General features: G+C 44.4%; 1 protein-coding gene across 1 annotated transcript; it reads right to left on the reverse strand.

Moving 5' to 3' along the window:
• Positions 1-8,276: 8,276 nt before the first annotated feature.
• NUDT7 (nudix hydrolase 7) lies at positions 8,277-20,235 on the reverse strand. Its single transcript, XM_025426914.3, is given in 5 exon segments — positions 8,277-8,986; positions 13,522-13,557; positions 13,559-13,681; positions 17,997-18,150; positions 20,116-20,235. Coding segments are annotated over 5 exon segments (717 nt in total). The 5' UTR covers positions 20,151-20,235; the 3' UTR covers positions 8,277-8,617.
• Positions 20,236-24,910: the final 4,675 nt, after the last annotated feature.

Consider the following 24,910-nt stretch of genomic DNA (forward strand, 5'->3'; position numbering starts at 1 on the left):
TTTTTTTTTTTTTAATCCAGCACCTGTGGGTTTGCTATAAGACTATCCTCACTTGACCCTGTCATTTCATTAAAAAAAAAAAATGTCCAGTGGAATGAGAAAGAAGTGTGATTGGAATCCGTTTACCATATTTAAATGAATTATTTTTATTTAGGAAAATTTATTGCTAAGCTTTTTGGATGTGGAAGCTAAGTCCTGGTGGTCATGAGATGCAGGGAGTCTAATAAATGAGTGCCACTTTGGTAGTGTAAGTGAAGAGAGGAGAGAAAGCAAGGGCCAGAGTGCTGAGGAATGCCATGTCAACCTGGAACCTGATGTGGCAGTAATGGACAGGGCCTTTTATTTTTAAGCTTTTAATTTATTTATTCATGAGAAACACAGAGAGAGGCAGAGACACAGGGAGAGGAAGAAGCAGGCTCCATACAGGGAGCCCGATGTGGGACTTGATTCTGGGACTCCAGGATCATGCCCTGGGCCAAAGGCAGGCGCTAAACCACTGAGCCATCCAGGCATCCCAACAGGACCTTTTTTAAGAACATGAAAACACGATATTCAAATTTAAGTTCTGCTCTGTTAGTTACAATCTACTTACCTGGCTGATGCTGCTCTGTCTCTAATTAAATAAAGACATTCATGGGGCAGCCCGGGTGGCACAGCAGTTTAGCGCTGCCTTCAGCCCAGGGCCTGATCCTGGAGACCCAGGATCCAGTCCCACGTCGGGCTCCCTGCATGGAGCCTGCTTCTCCCTCTGCCTGTGTCCCTGCCTCTCTCTGTGTGTCTGTCATGAATAAATAAATAAAATCTTTTTTAAAAAATTTAAAAAAATACAGAACACAGAACTAAGATTCGCTGAAGGTGGAAATTGAACCAGAGGTGATACGTGGAAACGTAAGCCCTTAAGGGTTTGAATAAACCCTTGAATAAATCTCGGAACATTGGACGTTGAGCTTTGCATTGGAATTACACTGGGGATTTAAGTCAAGTTTATCTAGATCGGCAGGCGCATGGGGGCCCAAACATGTGTCATGCATTGGAGATAGGATGAAGAGATCTAATTCTTGCCCTCTAGTGCTCATAGGAAAGTATATGGAGAGCTAGGTGTGGAAAACAACCAAGTTACTGACTGAAGATAGGAGCCCCTCCCTGATTCATTCGTGGTAAGGCACTTTATACCCTTTATCCTGTGAATAGGGTTGACTAACAATGCTGAGCTATTTTTTTATTTTTATTTTTAATTTTTTTTAGGTTGATATTTGTTCAGTACTCTATTTGGAAGAGACTGGATTTTTTCTCAGCCCACCCAGCTGGCTATTTGATTAGGAATAGCTGTCTTTGCCCATTTAGTTTTCTTTCACTTAATTAATAGCTTTTGGGCATCTACTTTTTGCCAACTGCTACACTAAATGGTAGGGTACAATGATGGGCCAAAACTGAGACGTGATCATGCTATTGTAGAACTCAGAGTCTAAAGGAGGAAAGGGGCATCAATCAAGGAATCAGACAAAGAGATGTAATAATGTAGTTCTGATAGGAGTTATGGGGGAGAGGTACAGGGTACCAAGAGAACGGATCACCAGGGGAACTGACCTACTTACAGTGCCAGAAGAGGCTTCCCTGAGAAGCTGAGACTCTTGTACAAGAGTCCTGTGGCATTCATGAATTTAACCAATGATATAGGAGTGGGACAAGCAGGAAGGGGGCACTTGATACAATATACAGCTGGAGGAGGTAGGCAGGAGCAGAATACAAGGCTTATATGCTCCATTGGTCTTTCTCATAAAAACAATGGGAAGTCATCAAGGTGTCTCAAAGAAAGTATGATCATATTTGAATGCTGAAAAACAACTCTGGCCGTAGGGGAAAATGGTACAGAGCAGTGTTCACCAGAGAGATGTTTCGCGGAAGTCCACAATGCCTTAAATTAAGTTGATGTCTGTAGAGATATGAAAAACTAGCTTTGACAGACAGTCAGAAGGTAGATTCAGTGGAATTTGGTGGCAGTTTGGATATAGGAGTATCCTAGTTTGAGTTTACTAGAAACTCTAAGACAAAGACTCAAGTACTTTATTGGAATACATAGGACTCATTGGTAGAGGAGTGGGGAAATGAGACAAGAAAAAAGAAGGCAGCCACTAAAAAGTGAGGTATTAAGCCAACTACCATAGAGGATGACTGGAACTTAGTTTATTCTCAGCATCAACGAAGAATTGCACCTCAGAATTATCCCACCTAAGAGGTGAAATAGCTGGGCTACTGATATATCAAATTCTTCTAGCCATTGACTGAGGATTGATATAGGGGCCATTAATTTTCTGGCACTTCCAACCTGCCTGCTATGGATTTAGAAAAATCTTCAGGCACAGGATGTAACAATTGGCTGTTGGGAGTTATCTGGAGCTCATTGCATTGATGGGGACCTAGGAACATGAGTGACTGTGTCTGCTAGGGAGTAAGGGCAAGGACAGTGTCAAGGGCAACTCAGATTTCCAGGTTATCGAGCTAAGAAGCATTGGAAAGTATTGCATTCCAGACACTGCCATGCCCTGGAAATACCAACAAGGCAAAGTCACTGCTTTCATGGAACTTATAGTCAGTCTAGCAACACTGACTAGTTAGCAACCACTAACTAAAACGTATAGTCTAGTTAATGAGAACACCCCAAGGATGTTCTCCGGAGTGCAGGCAGACAGGCTCTGGTGCTGTTTGATCCTAATCCCAAGAGAATTAGTGAGCAAATAAATCTAACAGTCCGGGCTGTGTGCCAATCCCTGGACAGTCAACAGTGGACTGTTTCCATGTTAATCCTAAGGCAGAGGGGAGACTTATTCCTCAAAATTGCGTGTGGGAGTTCAGAACCAGGGGGTATTTGTTTCCTAGAGCTGGTGTAACAAATTGCCATGAACTTGCTGGCCTTTAACAACAGAAATTTATTCTCTCACAGTTCTCAGGGCTGGAAGTCCAAAATCAAGGTGTTGACAGGGTCACACTTCTCCCTGAAGTCTCTAGGGAAGGCACCTTCTTTGTCTCTTCTAGCTTCTGGTGGCTGCTACGTTCCTTGGGTTTGTGGCTGTGTTCCTCCAACCCCTGCTTCATCTTCACATGGCCTTCTCCCCTGTGTTTCTGTGTATGTCTCAAAACTCCCTCTGCATCCACTGATAAGGCCCACCCTGACAAATGGCCCATATATATAAAGCCCACCCATCCAGGATGGTCTCATCTCAAGATCCTTAATCACATCCACAAAGACTATTTCCAAATAAAGTCACATTCACAGGTGCTGTGGATTAGGACCTGGATATATCTTTTGAGGGCCACTATTCACAAAAGGGGGCTAAGTCAGATTGATAAATGTTTATAAGAGGTTAGGAGCCCTGGCAAAACTATCTTCAATTTATCATTTGGTTCAATGTTAGGCCATACCGATTTAAAATCAGAAAAAAAACTAAGTAACTTCTCAGAATGCTTTACGGGCTCCATGGAATAGAGGAGATTTAGAAGACAAACCCAGGCTAGTGGGAGGAGAGGAAATGAGCCCAGAGAGGAATCTGTTCACAAATTAATAAGGAAACACAAATGAATTAAAAAAGTAGAACAAAGTGGCCAGAAAGCTTTGGTTTCACATGAGAAAGAAATGAAAAAAAGAGAAACAGAAGTGCCATTGACAACCGTGATGAAGTATGGAATAAAGGCTTGACAATATAAAATGAAAAATGAGGAAAGTTATAGTCAAGGAAATATCAAACCAAGGCTATACCTATAAAATAAAAATTTATGGACTTGAATATGAGCCCTTTAAAAAGGATCTTTAAATTGCTTCAGGAAATATTTCTTCTTCCAATTGTATCTGGTGGACTCTGACAGGACCGAGACTGCCTAAAGACACATTTCCACCAATTACTGACTAACTAACCTTTAACCTCTGACTTTTTGGACTTACTCACCATTATGCACATGGCCCAAAGTAGTTCTTGAACAAGTATTATGTTCTGGTATAATGCAAATTCTTTGGAAAATCTAATCGATTTTGCTCAATTCTTTAAGCAGACCACACAAGTCATAGATTACTGGCCATCAAATTAGACACTGCCTTTGGGTTGGCCATTGATTCCTCGCTTCATTTCAGGCCAGGAGAAGTTAAACTGAGGGGTGTCATGGTATGCTGATCTGTCCCTTCCTGGGTCATGGCTGGAATAGGCACAAAGATACACATGTACTAATCAGATAAGCAAAGCAGTGCAATGAAACAGTGTCCATGCTCTGATGCAGCGTGGGTGGTTGAAGTCATGGGCACCCAGGGATTGACACTTAGAGGCTGAGTGCTGCTCAACAGTGGGAAGGCACAGGGAGAGGCTGAGTGGCGATGGGAAGGCAATCAGGAATTCTAAATGCAATATACACACAGACTCCATTAGGGACCCACACACCACATCTAAGACAACTAGACTGAGTGATGATCACTCCAGTGATTATATCAAAACCTTGTGCTAGTCTCAGATAAGAAGCCAACTGGAACCAAGCATAAGACTCAAGTTCTATTTAATCATCTTGTCTGAGGGGTGAAGCAATATTTCCCCATCTCAGTTCTTTAACTGGAAAGCTGGCACCACACACTGAGTTGTTAAACTAGCAAGTATGCCAGCACTTTCATTTATTAATTGGTAGGTTCCATTTTAATTAAAATCATCCTAGCTAATTACTCATTCCACTGTGTGCAACGCCAGCTGAAGAAGCTGGAGGACATGATGAAGGCAAAAATAAACTCTGTTCTCCCTCCAATTTATTAAGTTTTTATTGTTTTCCCTTTCATATGTGGGGAATCAAGGGAAACATAAATTTAATCTTTTATTCTTGCCTCTATCTGATGAAATGAGCCTCATCTGGGAGTAAGTGGGAAGTAGCAAAAAAATTATAGGTTCCAAAATTCATACATGTGGGTTTGGATGGGCTCTTTCATTTATGAACTGTGTGACCAGGGAGAAAATATTTAACTTCTCTGATCCTCAAAATTTCCTAAGAATGGGAATAAGACTAATACTCACTGCAGATTTGGTATGAGGGTTAAATGAGTAAGCAAACTCAAAGGCCAGCTTAATCAACGTTTGTGCCCATCATCACCTCCACCACTCCATTCACTCAAGTAGCATCTCCCTATCTAGCAAGGCTCAGCTCAGCCACTATCTCCTCTGAGATGGCTTCCCTGAGTCCCAAGTCTGAGTCATGTGTCCCTTCTCTCTGTTTCTGCATGTTTATTCCTATCACAAGACTGTATGTGAATCTTCAATCTACTTGTGGGCTGAACTGGTGCTTGTATCCCCTTAATGAGTGATTATAAGATTCAAATAAAAATAGTATTTTTCTAGCATATAGTATAATTTCAAATGGCTACCAAGTTAGTAGGACATGAACACTTACTAAATTGTTTGGATGTGGGACACCTGGGTGGTTCAGCGTTTGGGCATCTGCCTTTGGCTCACGGTGTGATTCTAGGTGTTGGGATCAAGTACCGCATTAGGCTCCCTGTGAGGAGCCTGCTTCTCCCTCTGTCTATATCTCTGCCTCTCTCTCTCTCTGTGTATCTAATGAATAAGTAAATAAAATCTTTTTTAAAAATTTAAAAAATAAAATAAATTGTTTGGATGTAACAATACAACAAACAAAATTATTCTTTTGGCCTACATGTACCGTGAAAAAAATTACTGATATGCCAAGGGTGCTCACTGTGAACCAAGAAAGCTCAAGAATCTCTGGCATAAGGAAATGATGATGTGTGAACCAGAGAAATTATAATACTTAATATTATTGTTATCATATAATCTTGCAGTTATAATAATGCTACAACTACCAGCTAACAGGTAACTGAGCCCTTTCTACTTCCTAGGCATTAATCTGAGCATTTAGTTGTGCTTTCAGTAAAGGGGCCAGGTGTATTCACTCCTTTAATCAATCCCTTCAAAAGCCTAAAAAAGTTTCTTTCTCCCACTTACAGAAGAGGAAACTGAGGCTCGTAGACAATGAGTCGCTTGCTAAAGGTCACCAAACGGGCTGATGCTGGAGCTGGGATTCAAATGTTGGCATGCTGACTCTCAGGATCACGGCTCTTAACCACCTGCTTACCGAGGCTGGCAGGGATGCAAAGAAGGGGACCTAGCTGAGCTGGCTGGATGGCACAGTCTACAGAATTTAGGTATAGACTTTAGAGATGGAGACAGCAAATGTTTTGGGATGTTCACCTAGCCCACTTTCTTGAGAAATGCTCCTCCTCACAGCCTGCTGATTCTGGGGACTTAGGGAGAGAGGTGCATTTGCGGTCCCAGACCCTACCCTTGACCACATCCACAGGTTACTGGGAAGCTGCCAGGTGACCCAAGCTAGGCTAAGTGAAGCTTCCTCCAAGGACCTGGAGACTGACACACTGAGCTTCTGTTGCTTTTCTATGCCCGTATCAATCAACTCAAACGGATGGTTATTCCCACAGTAATGACAGGATGGAACACAGAAGGTTTACAACTTCTTGCTTTTGAGGTAGCTAGCTGAGGCTGCTCCTTCCCCATTGCTGATGTGTTCAGTGGTTTTGCAGACTCCCTGAGAGCCGTACCCTGCCAATAACTTCGTTCATTTGAGCCAGATTCGCTAGACTTCTGTTCCTTTTAACCAAAGGATGTTTAACTGGAACCCTGAACAGAAATGTCCTAAAACACATAAAATATAGAAAATACATCAAAAAAAGGTGTGTGGGGGAGGCAATACCTCCATTGCTAAATATTTAGCCCCTTAAATTGGGTGGCCACGAGTTCATTCAGACTGTAGACTTCGGCTGAGCCAACTCCTCTTAGAAACCAGGCAGGTCTGAGGAGTTCACAGAAACAAACAGTTCAGAAAGGCAGCTTTCTGCACTGCCAGAGAGGTCAACAATCTACCAGGCAATTATACTGCTGTCAGATTGTAAATACACATTTGCAAATGCTTCTATAATTGCTCGGAAACAGTTTAGGCCTGTTCATGCAGGGCCAGTTACTGAATGTTAATGGAGAAGCTTATCCAACATCTGCTTTCAAGGTTGGAGACAGATCTGTGCCATTTCCATGCTTATGGGTGCAAAGCAGCATATCGGGTGTTTTTCTTCTGCCAGCCGATTGATTTGTTTGGTGTAGGCAATCACATTTTCAGCTATACCAGAAGCTTCCTAAAACTGGTTTGGCTTTCTAAAACTCTGGTAACTGTCAGTAAGATAGGAAATTGCCACCACGGACTTGAGGTCATGTTGCTTCATGCACTGGTTTCTCTGACCTTGTGCAGGATGGTTAATACGATAATTGAACAAAGAAATTCTTGCTAACTAGAGGGCATGATGTATGGAGATGTCCACATAAGAGTGGTAGATCTCAAGGCATGCAATTCAGAACGTTTGTCTTTTTGACTTTTGACTTAGGGCTTGTGCTCAAAACCAGTGTTTTTCTGCTTTCATCATCTTAAGACAGAGAACATGGTCTCTCCCAATTGGTGGGCACGTGGGCCTCTTAAATTCCTTTGTTTCAGTTGCTCTGGATGATGACTACTAAACCTACCAACACCCATGGGTGTCTTGTGCATGTCACAGACACATGTGTTAAATGTCAGAATCATCCCAAATTCTAATTGCTGGCAACACTTCAAGTTTGGGTAAATAGCCATCTAGCCATTTTCAAGTGTTATGGTTTATTATTTAGCAGAGCTGTTGCTCTGCTCTAATAAAATGACTCCAAATAACGGTAGTCCGAAAAGTGACAGAATTTTATTCTTCTCTCACATAACAAGACCAAGTGAACAATGCAGGGTGGCAGTTTGCTTTACTCCAGAGTCATTTAGAGATCCAAACTCCTACCACCTTTGAGTCCTGCCATCCCCCTAGGAATTGTCCTCACTTGTACGGTCAAGGCTGGTTTGCAGATAAATCCATGTTGCAGCTCCTGGAAAAGGGAGAGTCCAAGGAAGCTGGCTTACCTCTTCACTTAAGAGATGACCTGCAAGAGCAAATTTTACTCACATCCCATTGGCCCAAATTAAGTTCCAGAGACACATTTAACTGCAGGGGATCCTGGGTAATGCAGTTTCTTCCTGGGGAGATAGGAACTTAGCTTCGACTCTACTGCCAGGGAGGAAAAGGTGGATAGATCCTAATGGCCAGCCAGAAGTTTCTAGTCACATGTAACAACAGACAGAAAGAGATATTACCTCTCTTGAATAAAATAAATGCCACAGGGTCATTCATATATTCAGCAAATATTTATTTATTTATTTATTTATTTATTTATTTATTTATTTATTTTAATTTTATTCTCAGCAAATATTTATTAAGTGCCTACTTTGTGCCAGATACCTTTCCTTACATGTGTAGAACAAATACTGACATGTTGTGGGTGAAATGATGCAACACTTTGAACACATTTTTCCACTTTTGAAAGACTTTTTGCTCTTTCAGCTAATACAAGGCAAAGTAGGGAAAAAGTCAAGGTTTTTGGTCTTCATATTGCAGGAAAAAGAGCTGCACCTGTCAAATTCCAATAGCTTGCATTGTTGTTGTTCTTCTGGATCAGCACCCACAAAATCCTCTTAGTTATTTGGGTGGTGGTCTCACAAATCACAACTTGCTTGTAGCATGTTTATGAAGTTTCAGGAAATTCTCTTCAGAGGATGAAATTAGGTCATTGAGATTAAACTCCATTTCAAAGATGGGTTTTCTCCCCAAAATAATTAAGGCAAGGAACAGGGCTAGTTTTGCAGTTACTCCCTTGACTTGGTAAGTGACACCATCTTCAGGGTTTGTGTACTCAAAGCAATGAATAACAACATGATGATCACTATGTGTCAGGTAGCTCTGGTGGTAGACATGCGGATGTAGGAAATATTCTAGAGGCACCAAAAACACGCTCTTAACTTCATCGGGATTAGGCTGGGCCTGGAAGTTGTGGTCTATAAATCCTACAACCGGGGTTATCAATGTATCTCTCTAAAAGCAGAAAACAAAATACGCAGATTAAGAAAACAGTGCAAAGCAGTCAATTACACAAGGTGGGTAGGGAAGGAGCAAGAATTTGCTCCAGAGGTGAACGTCATATCCCCTTTGAAATGGGGGTAGTCTCACCCCTACCTGACGCAGTGTCTATGAGACAAGTCTGAAAATGGTATCTTTTGTGAACATACTGGTATAATCTTTCGGAAGGGCAATCTGACAATATTATAAAAACATGGTCCCTTAGACCTAGCAACCGCATTTGTGTAAATATATCTGTATGATAAATTTCTACCAGTGAGAAAAGATACAAGACTGAAGCATCATTTGCAATAGTCCCAAACTATAAAGTTATCACTCCTCCACTGATGGACATTCAGGGTCGGTCAGTTATGAGTGTATCTACAGGATACTCTGCGGCCCTCAGAATGCATGAGATAGACACCTTTCCCCATCAGGACAGATAAGGATGTGCCATCTTATTAATAGAAAAGTGACAATATTAACTGTGTCATATACCCAATTATGGGAAACTACATTTATCATTATATATTAACTATTTTACATAACAGATGTTTATATGTGGAGAAGGATTTCTATTTATAACCACAATTGCTTGCAAATGAATGCAGGGTATTGTTAAGTGAAAGACCTGCTGGGAAATCTCCAGGGTGAGGCCTGGGGTTTAGTGTAGGAGCTGCATCATAAGAGAAGAGCTGCATAAACTTGAAATGGAAAGTGAGAAGAATCTGGAGTTAGGGGCGGGGTGGGCATTCCAAGAGAAAGTAGCTGGGAAAAGCCAGGGATACCTTGTGAAGCTGGGATATTAGAGCAGGATAAAGAGGTCCATGGAAAATTCTCAGGGCTGTGACAGCTGAAGCATGTTTAAGAGCAGTAATGAGTCAGACCATTAACTGAATTCATGGTGAAAGTCAGTATCTGGACCAGGAGTGTAGACTTTAGCTGTCCTTGGGGTGGGAGATCTGGGATCCTAAGGGGCCCCGAGGCAGAAACAGCATTCTATCATCAGTGAACAACACATGGCCCTGGGTGAATGCTTGGCCTCTTTGGCCACAGGTTCCCCAGAAGCAGTCTCTGGGAGGTGGGGAACACTCAGATGCAAGTGATTTCTTAAGGAAGTGCTCCCAGGACAAAGCCTGAGGTAGGGAGGAGGCCAGGCGAGGGCGAGGGTGCTGCGGGGCATCCAGGTGTAAAGCACGGTGCAGAGCTAGGCTGTCATGCCCCTCAGCACAGTCACTGGTGAAGGCCTGCCCAGCCAAGACCATTCTCAGGCCCTCCAGGCTCTCAGTGAGCAAGGAAGGGTGGAAAGCTGCAGGTGAGAACTTTCAGAAACACAGTAAGAGGGATATGATGGCTTCTGAACAGAACCTGCAGTGTTCGTTCAACGTGCATTTGTGGTTGCTATCACCATGAAGTGACCCACAGCTTCTGGGGCCCTGTCTAGTACCCAGCACCCTCTCCCTGCTTCTTCACAACATGTCTGAACTTGAAGAAGCCCTAACAGCAGACTTGAGGCAACCTGTTCAAGGTCATGGCCACGTAAGACTTGGTAGAAACCAGGATTCACCGGCTGCTGTCCACACACTAGAGCATAGTGCTTAAATGCTATGAAGACACAAATGTCACCATTATCTCAGAGATGACACATCAGCCTTGCACATGGCTTACATACTGCAGTGGAGAGTTCTCAGCTGCAGCTCGGATTCAAGCTCTTCCTGAGGGCTGAGCTAGGAGCACAAACTCACCCTTACTGGAAGGGCCAAACTGCTAGGCACAGGTATGGACAAGCAACTTAGCGTGGCAGTGCTGGCCCTTGGACTCACATGTCTGAGTCTAAGGAAATAACTGGTGTGTGTGGTGGGGGAATCAAAGCCACAAAGGGAGGTAATGTTGTTATACTGAATGTTTCTGCTGGGAAGTCAGGCATTTTCAACACGGCTCTAGCTTAGAAAGTCAGAAAGACTTTGGAAATCTGTGGATGAACCAGAATCTCTGGACACATAGTTCCCAAAACACAGGTGTCTGCCTTAGAAGGAAAAAAGGATGGTGCGTGCACGGCAGACATGCTAAGACAAAGGAAAGACTGAATTTTGACCACTTGCTGAGCTGAAATCCCATGGAGACTGTCTCCTGCCGTGGCAGCAGGGATAAGGCATGTTTCCAGCTCCTGGAAGAAGCCACATGCACTTAGAAACATTCTCGGGAAAGGAAATGCCACTGAAAGGCACCAAAATGCTTACAGGAGCTGAAGCTGCAGAGGTGGCAAAGTGAAGGAGAATGCGTGGAAATGTATGGGTTTGTGGCTTCTAAAGAGAAAAGGGAGAAATGTCTCCCGAGGCTGTTGCAAAGAGAAGCACATACATGTATGGCAGGACACCTGGAGTGGGCTTGGAAGGCCATAGCCTGCCTTGAAGGATTAACAAAGGAGGTGGGAAACAGCCAACAGCACCCTCTCTAGCTCTGACTCCCAAAAACACCTCCAGACATCGCCATGTACCCCGGGGGCAAAATCAGCTCTAAGTAAGAATCACTGAGTTAGATTCTGCTTGTGTTTAATAAATGGTAGTTTTACACTACGTTTAAAAGATTTGCAAGGTCCCAAAGAACAAAACAACCCTCGCCAGCACTTCCAAACACAGGACATCTTTCTTGAAAGCCTTTGTTCGTCCTAATTTCTTGATAATGTGATTGGCATTATTATATCAAGAGGAGGTCATTTTAGAAATCTCTGGCTTTAGGAGCATCTGGCCCACCAAAATCTCCTGAAGACCCAACATTCTCCTGTGAAGACAGTCGTATTCTTATCCCTCATAGGCAGAACTCAGTAGTTCCCAGGAGCCTTGGAAACTGAGTTACTCTCACTTTGGGAACTTTTTTACCATTAGGGTTCAATCTGTCAATAGAGTTTTAAAATAAATCCCCCCTTTAGGCTGGGGGATTTGTAGACGTTGAGTGGAAGGGGTTCCCATTAGAAAACTTAGTTGCCTAGGAAGTAATTGATACATTTCTTGTCCTAATCCCATGCTTTCCCCTCTCATTTAGGAAGCATTTATTTGAGAGGCCATTAACTTCTTCTGAACAAAATCTCCTTTGAGTGGTGACCTCTCTGTTTTCAAAATGGGCCTGATTAAGATCGATGTCTCAGCATCACTGATCGTCATAAGACTGTACCACCGAGACTTTAAGCCAAATGGAACATAAAGGATGGTCTGACTCACTGTTTTTCTCATTGTTATGCATCAGTGGGACTCTCCTCCTGAAATAAAAATGTACCTGAAAGCCCAATGTATATAAAGCACACAGTTTATACCTACCTTCAATATGGGATTAGAGCACTTCACCTCTGTGGTAGTCTTCTCCCAAACCTATAACCCTAGCTTAACCGAGGAAAATATCAGGTAAATCCAAATGGAGAGGCATTCTACAACATACCTGAGCAGTGCACCTCAGAAGTGTCAAGGTCACGAGAATAAGGAAAGTCTGAGACACTGTCACAGACCAGAGACTAAAGAGCCGTGACAACCAAAAACACTATGGTATCCTAGATGAGATCCAGGACAGAAAAGAGGACATTAGTAGAAAAATTAGTAGAAGGCAAATAAAGTCTGGAGTTTAGGTAATAACAGTGTATTAACATTGGTTTCTTAGTTGTAACAAACATACACCAGTGATGTGAGATGTTGACAATGGGAGGAACTGGGTGCGGGATACATGAACCCTCCATAGTATCTTTGCAACTTTTCTGTAAATTTGTAACTATGCTAACATTACAAGTTTATATTAGAAATTTTAAACCAATAAAATAATGCTGTCATCCAAGTACAAATTTACAACATTTACTCCTTCTAAAGTCCATTAATGCAACAGTTGAAAGTTCATGTGCAGTAAGATCTGGGTATATCAGCCCCAGAATTCATTTTACTCCTTTCATGTTTGTTTTTTTATGTATACAATCAAGGAAGTCCTGATTCACACAGAAATGTAGTTACAAATAGTAATAGTTCTTAAACAGCTTGCCTAGTGATCTCAGGGTACTTCTCTATTAATGTGATATGGATAAGCTTGATTCCATGGTATGTATAAAAATATGTATATTTAGGACAAAGGTAAGACACTAGTGGCTTCCAAGAGGCTAAAGTTTAGAACACAGCATGCTCAAGGGCATGATTATTTTTTCAACTGAATTCTCAAAAAAAATGTATACTGGCAAAAAAAAAAAGTGTAAATTGAATGTTAAAGAAAGAATCCCGAAGCACCTGCAGGATTCTAGAGATCCACTTTCAGAGATGGAGTTCGAACCTTTCATTTCTGGATGGGCAAAGAGGGGCTCCAAAGGGAAAGGGGGCTTGCCCAAGGCCACTTGACTGACAAGGGGCAGAGTCTACATGAGAATCTGTCTCTGGGCTCCATCTGTCAAGGGTCATGCTTGCCCATACACGGAATGCTGACAATCATGGATCCACCAGGGGCTCATGACAGTGTAAGCAATCCAGTTCCACTCTACCACTTACGTCAAACAGATACGGCACCAGGCAGCAGACAACCTCCTACCTGATGAGGATGTAGCCCTACTTCTTCCTGGGCTTCCCGGAGAGCTGTGGCCACATCATCCACATCTGTAGGTTCACACTTGCCTCCGGGGAAACAAACTTCTCCAGGTGACCTTCTTAGCTGGATAGTGAAAGAACAGAGCTGTGATGCAGGATTCCAGTTGACTCATTCAACAAGTATTTACTGACCTATTTTGTGCCAGAGACCACTCCCACACTGGGGGTAATAAGGGGGGGAATAAGAACACCCCCTCCCCAAAAAAGTTTTTACTTGAATCCTCTTTAAAAATGAGCTTTGAGAACTTCATTCACTTGTAATTTTTTTCTACTTGCCCCTAAAAGATACCAAGCACACGAAACAGATCTATGCTTAATGGGGGGGAGGTGGGAGCCAAAAGGAAGTATAATAAAAAGGGCAATGTTATCAATAGACAGCCTTTACTGGATGCTTACCCTGCTCCAGGCGTGCTTCTTCACAAGAAGCTTTTCCACTTAGCCCTTAGAACAGGTCCGTATGCTGTTATTTTTAAAAAGCATTTATTTTTTAATTGAGGTGAAATTTATATAACATAAAATGAACCATATGTTTAATTTTTTAGAGAGAGAGAGTGTGAGCAGCAGGGGGACAGGGAGAGCAGAGGGAGAAGGAGATAATCTTAAGTAGACTCTGCTGAGCTCAAAGCCTGACAAGGGGCTCCATCTCATGACCCTGAGATCACAACTTGAGCCAAAATCAAGAGACAGATGCTTTACTGACTGAGCCACCCAGGTGCCCCTAAAATGAACCATTTTAAAGTGAACCACTCAGTGACATTTAATACATTCATGATGCTGTACAACCACTACCACTGTCTAGTTCCAGAACATCTTCTTCACCCTGTACTTGCTCCCCAACCTCCCGCTTCCTTGCCCCTACTTTCTATCTCTATGGATTTACCTATGCCATGTATATCATGTATTTGTTATCCATCCATCCGTTGATGGATATAGAAGCTACTGTTACACTATTACCATTTCCTCTTTTGACAAGGGAACTGAAGCTCAAAAGAGTTAAAAACAAAAAACAAAATAAAACAAAACCTGACCAGGGTCACACAAGGGTTATATATGTAGTAGAGCCAGAATGTACACCAGTGTTTTAACTCTCCATCCCATGCTCTTAACCAGCATACCACACATGCATTAAGGCCTACTAAAAGGCAGGTAATGTGACCGCTACTTGAGCCATTAGCATGGACACATCGGCACCTCTGTATCTCTGTGCATGCATGCAAGGGAACAGAAGTCTCTTCTCCCTACACTGCCCCTTCCATCTCCACTCTTGATTCCATGCCTTCCTGACTTTAGAAGAACTGTGGCTCCATTTGTAGCATCCTCCATCTTTGGGTTGGGTTACAACAAATATAACCCAACTTTATTGACTTCACTCCTGCCTGGTGCCCACCATCCTTTCTATTGAACTGCTATAAGGCCTCAGGCTCAGCAGGAGTCCAGGTGGGCCTCTTCTCAATGGGATGACACAGGGGTAATGTCCCTGTATATCTCCCAAGGTCACAGAGCCAGTCACATAGGCTGATGGCTGAAGTTCATGGCACAGGGTCTGGCCAATGTGAAATATTTATTAATGAGACCTTGTAAGGTCAGTTCTTGATGTTTAGAAGCTAAATCAAGAGATCTCACTGGCATTTTTAGCACCAGGGCCAATATATCTATGTAAGAATAAACTAGATGCTGTTATAAATTCTGTAGTGCTCTAGAATTTAAAGTCCCATTTAAGCAAGCTTTTTTAAAAAAACAAAAGATAACATTTTAAAGTAACTCTCTGCTAATGTATCAAGAACACTGCAGGAATTGCTACAGGACGTAGGAATCACACACATCTTCACATCAATTACAGTTACGAGAGTTGGTGAAAACAAGGTTGAGGGATAGGTTTCTACAATCTCGACTACTGACTACCCAAATTTTTAAGAAACAAACCTACTGTTACATCACCTCTGAAAAAAAGTATTCTATTGTAGCACATGGAGCACCAGAGCATTCGTGGCAGAAGGCACCTATGGGGAGTCAGCAGGCTCGACAGAAATACAGACCTGATGGGATGGCTATTTCAAATACTATTAAGAAAATGCTATGCTGTTTTGAAGAAAATAGACACATTCATAAAAATGATTATTCATAACTGTCAGTGCCAAAAAGGGCCTTAAGTACAGACGTTTTTAATCTTTCTTTTTAACGGCATAAAAATTTTTATTAAATAAAACCTTTATGGAAATCTATTTAGAAGCCAGTAAGGTTGTAGGCTAATTTCCCAAAACTTTTTTTTTTAATTTTTATTTATTTATGATAGTCACACAGAGACAGAGAGAGAGAGAGGCAGAGACACAGGCAGAGGGAGAAGCAGGCTCCATGCACCGGGAGTCCTGATGTGGGATTCGATCCCAGGTCTCTAGGATCGCGCCCTGGGCCAAAGGCAGGCGCTAAACCGCTGTGCCACCCAGGGATCCCTAATTTCCCAAAACTTAAATCTATGTTTTGTTCTTGCATTTTCTTTTGCCTGTTTCAAGCCCTAGCAAGCTGGGGGGAGAGGGAGGAAAGGAAAGACAAGTAGAATGGGGGAGAGGAGGGGAGGAGAGAGGAGGGAGGGAGGGAGGGGAGGGGAGGGGAGGGGAGGGGAGGAGGAGAGGAGAGGAGAGGAGAGGAGAGGAGAGGAGAGGAGAGGAGAGGAGAGGAGAGGAGAGGAGAGGAGAGGAGAGGAGGATTCTTTACCTTCATAACATTAGGCACTGTTTTCAATCCCATTTTAGGAATGAGAAAACAGAGACTCATAGAGATTAAAAACTTTGTTCTAGGTTCCAGAGTTGGTAGGAGAGCCCATGCTAAAGCAGGAGGGACTGGGGATAGGCACCCCTTCCCCTTCTCTACTTGTGCGACTCCAGGGAGCTGTGCAGCTCCAGTAAAGCCTGGGAGGGAATTTCTTGCCCCTAGAATGAGACAGGGGTAGAATCAGATCTAATTAGATTTAAATACTTTTAATTAATTAATTTTAAAAAATTTTTTAATACTTTTTTTTTTAAACGTGATCTTTGCACACCAGAGTTTATGGTGTAAGATGATTCTCACATAATAATCAACAGGCAAAGCTCTCTGGATGAAGTAGTAACCTGAGATCCATTTTGGTCTTGCCTCAACTGTCTACATTATTATTTGTCTGATGGTTCGAAAAATATATTGAAGTGCTTCTCCTCTGCTCTTTGGCAAAACTGAGAACAGACCCAGGTCCCCTGGCTCCCAGCTAGGTATCTCCTGTTGGAATCTGGACTTTCTTACCTCCTGTGTTTATGTGATTGTTACCTGACCCAGACCCAAAAGAATTCACACGAGTCTGATCTCAAACCCAGAAAACTTCAGCTGATTCCTCAGCTTTCTTTTCCCCCCTGAGAGGATACTATTCATTGTTCTGCTTTGAAGCCATGCTGTATGGCCCAGTTTCATTTTTTGTACTTGGATAACTCTGAAGTTACTGCTTCCCCAACTTTTCCTCAGAAGCACCCCAACAGCAAAGGAGAATGACTATATCCAGGGGTGTACCCAGGGAAGCTCCATTCCCAGCCCAACATTTCTTTAAAGTTAGAATAGTTTATCTGAAAACCTCAGGCCATGTCTGCCAACAGCAATAGTGATGGCGGCTGAAGCTTACTGCATCCTTGCCATGTGCTGGGGCCAGTTTAGTTGCTTTGCATTTGTTTCCCTGGAAAATCTTCATAGTAGCCTTATGAAGCAAGTGCTAGCGTTTTGTCTGCATTTTGCAGGTAAGGAGACTGCAGCACAGAGAGGGCAAATAATTAGAACAAAATCACAGAGCTGGCAAGGAGTGAGCCTGCGTTCAAACACAGGCAGCCAGCTTCAGGGCCTAGGCTGTTAATTTCTGTGCTCTAGAATTTTCATATTATAACCTGGGTGGGAGTCTAAAACAGTGGCTGTTGGTGGCAGCAGTTGTACCCATCCCCCACCCCTGCCAGGACAGGGATATCTGGAGACCCCTGTGGTTGTCACAAGGGGTGTGTGTGTGTGTGTGTGTGTGTGTGTATTACTGGCACCTAGTGGGTAAAGCCCAGGGTGATGCTAAACATCTCATTATGCACAGAATAGCTCACACAATAAAAAAAATTATCCAGCCCAAATGCCAATAGCACCAAGATTAAGAAACCCTGGTCTAAAAGTATTTCAAATTACTTGCTAGCTAAATTACTTATTTTTTAAAAAAACTTCTCCAAAAAATGCCTTGTTGTCCTGTGGCTTCTTGTACCCCTGAACATCACAAATCTTGAAAGTCCATTTGAGAATGCATGGTCTCAAAATGTGTGCAAGTGACAAATTGTTGTGGGGTTTTCAAATGTCCTGGAACTGAATGGCAGGAGTCTTTTGTCACCTACCTTCTCTGACCGGAGGGTGAACAACAGGTAGAGTTTTCCTTCTTTTACCAACAATGGTAAAAGGACAGAAAATTTGTTAGACGACAAGTGAGAATATTTGGTCCCAACATCATGCTTTTTTAAGCGAGCCTTAGCTTCATCCATCAAACTGTGTCTAAAATGGAAACAAACCAAATATTTTAGTAACCAGAGTTATGATAAAAAGCTCCTAGTCCTATGTTTCTGTTTCATTGTGTATCTTGGAGCTTACCATTTCTGACTCTCATTGTATTTTCCAGGAACACAGCAGAAATAACAACACACAAATCACATGACTGTTGGCAAGATAAGATGAGCAAAAAAATAAAAAAAATAAAAAACTAAGAATACAGTTTAGTACACAAGTTCACTTTGAAACTTAAATAGAAATTATGGTAAAATATTCTTTCAACAATGCCCTAGTTAAATGTTGAATTCTTAATTATATTCCAGTAAGGCAGTGTCGGTAAACAAGTCATTGTAAGGTTACACAACTGTCAGGTTAAGGACTTTCTCTTATATTATCAAACCCTTTCGTCTTCAGTTGCCTTGTAACAGTGGTTCCCAAACTTTAGTGGCAGCAGATTCACCCAGAGGGCTGGGCCCACCCCAAAACTGTGACTCAGGAAGTTTGGGGTGGGGCCTGGAAGTTAGCATCAAACTCCCAAGCAATAGTGATGCTGATCCTGTGGGCCAGGGTAACCCACTTTGAGGACAATGTGCAAAGTATCTGGATTTATAACAAACACTGGGTGCCTTGAGTTCATGACCCTGAATGTTTCGGTCCTTTCGACTGGTGTCTTTTGTGGCTGGTTTGTGTAGTAGTTTAAATAGTGTCTCCCCAAATTCATGTCACCCAGAAGGCTCAGAATGTGACTTTATTTGGAAATAGTATCTTTGCAGATGTAGTTATGGATCTTGAGATGAAATCATCCTGGAGTTAGGGTGGGCTCTAAATCCAGTGATTAGCAACCTTGTAAAAAGGAGAGGTCGTAGACACACACATAGGGAAGAGGGCAAGGTGAAGACACAGAGATTGGAGTGATGTTGCCACAAGCTCAGGAACGTTAAGATCCATCAGAAGTTGCAAGAGGCAGGAAATTTCGGATGTCCAGCCTTCAGAACATTGGGAGATAAATTTCCGTTGTTTTAAGCCATCAAGCTTGTGGTAGTTTGTTATGCCAGGCCTAGAAACTAACCGTTTGGTTTTAACTTTCCGCTGGGAAAGGCAGTTTTTACATCGTGGGCAAAATGAGGTATGTAAGTCAAGGCAGCAGTGGTTTTCAAGTGTTTAGGAATGACCTCCCCAAGCCTTGCTTTCCGCATCTGTGACATGCTTGAAGATATTTGTGAGCCGGGGTGACACTGATGGCATATACCGTGGCTGGCACCCGGCGAGCGCCCAGTGCAACGGCAACTACCGCCATAAATGTCTCCAGCATTAGGTGGCCCTGGAGGGCGTTCTGGGGGGAGTGCATCCCAGGCACGCAGGCCGCCGGAGGACCCCCGCCCCGGACCAACCTCGGCTTTAGAGGCTCTCCCAGAACCAACCAGGGGCGCCAGCAGTGGCGAGAGTGCGTCTGTCCACGTTTGGGGCTGGTCCCTGGAAGGACCCCACACGGCCCCCCCGCAGCAGGCGCCCTGCATGCGCTCCCCCGGTGCACTTTCCACGCTTCTCTTCCCAGCCTCGCGACGGTCCCGCCAGACGAGGCCTTGCTCGGGGCCCAGGCGGGTCAGGTTAGGTAACCGAGACCCACGGTCACCACGGGGGCCCCGAACCCTGAGCTGCCGGGGCGCGCCCATGCTTCCCGGCGTCAGGGTCCGCAGCGGCCCTGGGATGAAGAGGGCCGGCCTCTGGGCAGGCGGCAGCGCTCTGCCCGTGGGGAACGGGCGCGAACCCGGGAGGCTGGAGGCGAGCCCACGGGCCGAGGCCCGCCCGCCTCGCGCGGGGAGGTGCCAAGGCGCCGGGCCCGGCCGGCCAGGTAGGCGGGCGCTCCGAGCCGGGCTCCGCGGGGGCAGGTGCGCTCGGCAGGAGGCCCCGGCAGAGAGGCCCCGCACGGCGCTCCGGCGCTCCGCGTGCCCAGGGCGGGGGAGGTTTTACCTGGCCGGCTCCGGGGACCGACTAGGTCCGGACATCCCGCAGGCAAAAGTTTGCTTTCGGATGGAGACGCCTCGGAAGCGCTCAGCCGGTGGGCATGCGCAGAGCAGCCGCGGCCTGGGGCGGGCGGGGGCGGGGCCTGCGGCCTGGGGCGGGAACGGGGGCGGGGCCTGCGGCCGCGGGGCGGGGCTTAGGGCCAGGCTCTTCGCGGGTTTGCAAAGCGGTTTCTGCCCCGCTTCTTCGGAAGGGAAAAGAATTCTGAGGTTGGTCCTTGTAAAAAAAAAAAAAAAAAAAAAAGGGAAGAGGAAAGAACGTACAAATGCAGTGCTGGTGAGTTCAGAGGATTTGACACCTGCATTCACTGTTGCTGGGAGGTTAAATTGGCTCGTTTTCTGAGCAGCCGTCTGCGCATGTTTCCTCTGTGCTAGCAGGGCGCAGATCCCACCTAGCAAAAAGACACGCGGAGCCTACAGGCAAGTGGGAGAGAGAGAGGGAGGGAGACATGGATGAAACAAGTGCATAGATAAAGCAGAGGCCTTTAGTCCTTGACGAATATATGAGGGAGAAACAGGGAGAAACGTGGGTGAACCAGGTCAGAGAAGGCTTACCAGAGACCACGGAAATGGGGAGGAAAGCAGCTGTGCTCAGGCTCCCCCAGGGAGTTTCTCCCTCTGCCTATGTCTCCGCCTCTCTCTGTGTGTCTCTCACGAATACATAAAATCAGAAAGAAAGAAAAGAAAAGAAAGAGAGAAAGGAAAGGAAAGGAGAAAGGAAAGGAAAGGGGAAAGGAAAGGAAAGGGGAAAGGAAAGGAAGGAGAAAGCAGGTGTGCATGTGCTCTAGGTGTGGTCCTCAGAGCATGAGCATCATGTGGTGCTGTTAAAAGTGTAGATTCTGGGGCTCACCCCAGAGCTGTTGAGTCAGAAACTGGGGATAGGGCCCAGCAATCTGTGCTGTAAGGGAGTGTGATCATTGGGGAGCTACTCTAAGGTATGTGTGGAAAATAAATAAAGGAAAGAGACAGAGGAGTTACAAGAAGAAGAATAAGTTTGTGCGAAGACCGCAGAAGTGGCTGGAGGAGAGGCAGTTGGAGGGGAGCCTGGTTTGAGCTGATACTTGTAAGACCCCAGACTTCAAAGACTGAAAGCCAGGTTGACTTCTCCATGGGGCACAGGCTCAGGAGGAGGTACAATGCCTGGGGTCCACAGTAACTTGGGGCTTCACAAAAATGTTCCAACTTATATTCTTTTAAAAATCAAAAGAAGGAACACCTGGGTGCTCTGTGGTTGAGCGTCTGCCTTTGGCTCAGGTCGTGATCCCGGAGTGCTGGGATCGAGTCCCACATCAGGCTCCCTGCATAGAGCCTGCTTCTCCCTCTGCTCATGTCTCTGCCTCTCTCTGTGTGTCTCATGAATAAATAAAAATCTTAAAAAAAATAAAATTACAAAACATAAAAAGAAGAGGGGCACCTGTGTGGCTTAGTCAGTTAAGCATCTGCCTTCAACTCAGGCTCAGGTCATAATCCCAGGGTCCTGGGATCTGTGGCATGGAGCTCCCTGCTCAGCGAGGAGTCTGCTTCTCCCTCTCCTCTGCCCCTACCTCCCCCCTGGTGCTCTCTCTCTCAAATGAATAAATCATCTTTAAAATCAGAAGAAGAAAATGGATATAATAATAGGCAACATGAAATAATGAATCCAGCCTGAGTTATACCCTTCTTTATATGAATGCAGTCATAAAATAGAATTATTTCATTATCATTTTATGGAGGAAGGGGTCCATAAAAACCTGGTTGCCTGATCTCCATGAAAGTCACACTGTGGCCCTCAATCATGGGACAGCTGAGCTACAGTTCCTAAGACCTTTAAAACTACTCAGGTCTCAGATGTTCACCTGGCCAGTCCTTGGCAAGGCTGGGAGAACCCAAACTAAAAGCTTGATGACATCCAAATAACAATGTTCACGGCACTTGCACCTACATTAGCAAACTTAGTTTGAGCAACTGCACAAAGTAATTTCTCTAGAGCTATTACTATCCTCACTTTCCAGATTAGGAAATAACGACGTGTCTTGTGTTATGTCACACTGCTAGGGTTAAAGATTAGCTGGTTCTGACCTCTGTGTTCATTTATTTTGACATCACCTCTCAGAGGCAACTGACCTTTGAATTATGTGAGTCTGATTATAAATGAGGAGATAAATCAAGCCCCTCATCCAATATCCATTGAGTAGCAACTGCATGCTAGCCATGTCTAAGATGGGGCCCCTTGATCTCTAAGGGTTCCTGGTCTATTGGGGGTGATAATAAACATGATCCTCAGCTCTCATAATGCACAGTGTGTTCTCAGCTCTATATGAAAATAGATAGGAGAGTGATTCAGAGGATTAAGTTGAAGGCTGAAAAATCATTGAGGATTTTATTTGCTCTTCTTTTAGATATCCTTTGATTGGATCATTGTGAAGATGAGCACGCTGGAGTGCCTTGCTCATGGTCACACAGAAGGTAAATGGAAGAGCCAGGTTTTGATCTCATCCACTGAGCTACAGCTCTGGCACTCTAGTGGCATTTGAGAGATACGTGGGATTTCAAAAGGCCAAGGTGGGAAGTCGACATTCTTGGGCAGAGGGAACAGCAGAAGCCAAGCTTGGGTGAAGAGTCTTGTTCAGACGGGGAGGCAGTATAGCACAGTTGGAGCGAAAAGGGACATTTTGCAGAGTGTAGCTCTGGGAAGACATAAAAAGGTTTGGAAGCCAAAGCAAAATGGAAGTTGAACTTCTTCCTAAAGGGAGAGGAATAACAGGTCAGGGTTTCCAAGAAGATCTCTGTGGAAGCAAGATGGGAATGGAATGAAAGTGGGGAGAGACCGGAGGTGATCAGAGGGCTCTTCCAAAAGTCTGGGCCCAAGGAGCAGAAAAAGATGCTTTAAACCTTCAGAAAAATTCACATACTCTCAGCATCAGAAAGTCAGAAGGTAACAGGAGTTTGGGTTGCTTTAAAGTATAACATGGCATCCCGAGGTGCACCAAGGCTATATGCACAGTTTCTTCTTTCAAGATCAGAAATACTGTTGTAAAAAACTCAGTTCTTATGGCTTTTGTAAGGCTGGAAGCCATAGCACAGAGAGCATCACAAGGTGAAATGTATCATAATAAGATTATATATGTATGAGGTGTGTGCATATATCTGCACCTGCAAAACAAAACAGGCTTCAAGGTTAAACTGGCAATGTCTTTTAGGGGAAGTGACTTGTCTCTGTAGTTTTTGCACACAGACTTGTTGGTAGTAACATAATTCTGGAAAACATGTTAAAGAGAAGCAAAGCTGTGACAAGGTTCAGGCCAGCCTGCAAAGCTAACACCTCACTGGTGCAGTTTCGTTAAAGAAGCACATCCCAGGGGGCAGGAGGGGCCTTATCTGAAGTCTACCCACCTGGAAACTTTATTTGAGCAGCACCTCATGGCCAGCTGGGGTGGTACAGAGATAAGAAAATACCAGTCAGCCTTCAGGAACAAAGAACATCTGGGGAAAAGACCTATAACAAACAATTAGCCTTAATGCCAGATTAGTGCTTTAATCGTGGAAAAAGGGCTAACTGCTCTGGGGAGCGAGGACCAGCAGCAAATGATGAATTCTCTCTTGGTATAGGCCCTGGGGCCTAGATAGGCTGCGGAGAGCAGGTGAGACACTAGGGAACACATAGCACTAGGCATTATTTTCCTAGGAAATCCAAGTTTCCTCCACTCCCTCAGTTTTTTTTTTTTAATTTTTATTTTTTATTTATTTTTTTAAAATTTTTATTTATTTATGATAGTCACAGAGAGAGAGAGAGGCAGAGACATAGGCAGAGGGAGAAGCAGGCTCCATGCACCGGGAGCCCAACATGGGATTCGATCCCGGGTCTCCAGGATCGCGCCCTGGGCCAAAGGCAGGCACTAAACCACTGTGCCACCCAGGGATCCCCACTCCCTCAGTTTGCAGGAGGATCTCCAAACTCTTGGAGGGAAGTCATAGGGGAGGGCTTTATTTTTTTATTTTTTTTTAAAGATTTTATTTATTTATTCATGATAGAGAGAGAGAGGCAGAGACACAGGAGGAGGGAGAAGCAGGCTCCATGCTGGGAGCCTGATGCAGGACCAGGATCGCACTCTGGGCCAAAGGCAGGAGCTAAACCACTGAGCCACCCAGGGATCCCCAGGGGAGGGCTTTAGATTAAGTCTCATAGACACATCAGAGTGTACTGGCTACCACTGCTGGGTGGGGCATTTACCAAGCAGACGCATGCTTCCCCCTCTCACCCTGCAAGCTCACAGCCCCATCCTCCATCAACTCTCCCTCACCCCCAAATCAGATGGAATTAAGGAGCCATAGCCTTCCCCTCTTTTAAGGAGAGGGAGTTCTTTGAGGACTAGGTTTTTTTTTTTTTTTTTTTTAAGATTTTATTTCTTTATTCATGAGAGACCCACAGAGAGAGGCAGAGGCACAGGCAGAGGGAGAAGCAGGCTCCCTGTGGGAACCCCGATGTGGGACTCAATCCCAGGACCCTAAGGTCATGACTCAAGCTAAAGGCAGCCGCTTAACCACTGAGCCACCCAGGCATCCCAAGGACTAGGGTTAAAGACGAATTTCTCTATGTGTTAGGGGTCCTCGGCATCAAAGTCATCTGGGGGCAAGGATGCTGCATGGACACCTCAGTGCCCCCAAATCCCACCCCACAGGTCCTTCTCTCGGTGTAAAACTCACCAAGGATCATGCATTTCTGAGCAAGCGTTGAGGTGAATTGGCTATAAAGAGATTCCTACATG

The sequence above is a fragment of the Canis lupus genome, chromosome 5, assembly GCF_003254725.2.
Source record: "Canis lupus dingo isolate Sandy chromosome 5, ASM325472v2, whole genome shotgun sequence".
Classification (NCBI taxonomy): domain Eukaryota; kingdom Metazoa; phylum Chordata; class Mammalia; order Carnivora; family Canidae; genus Canis; species Canis lupus.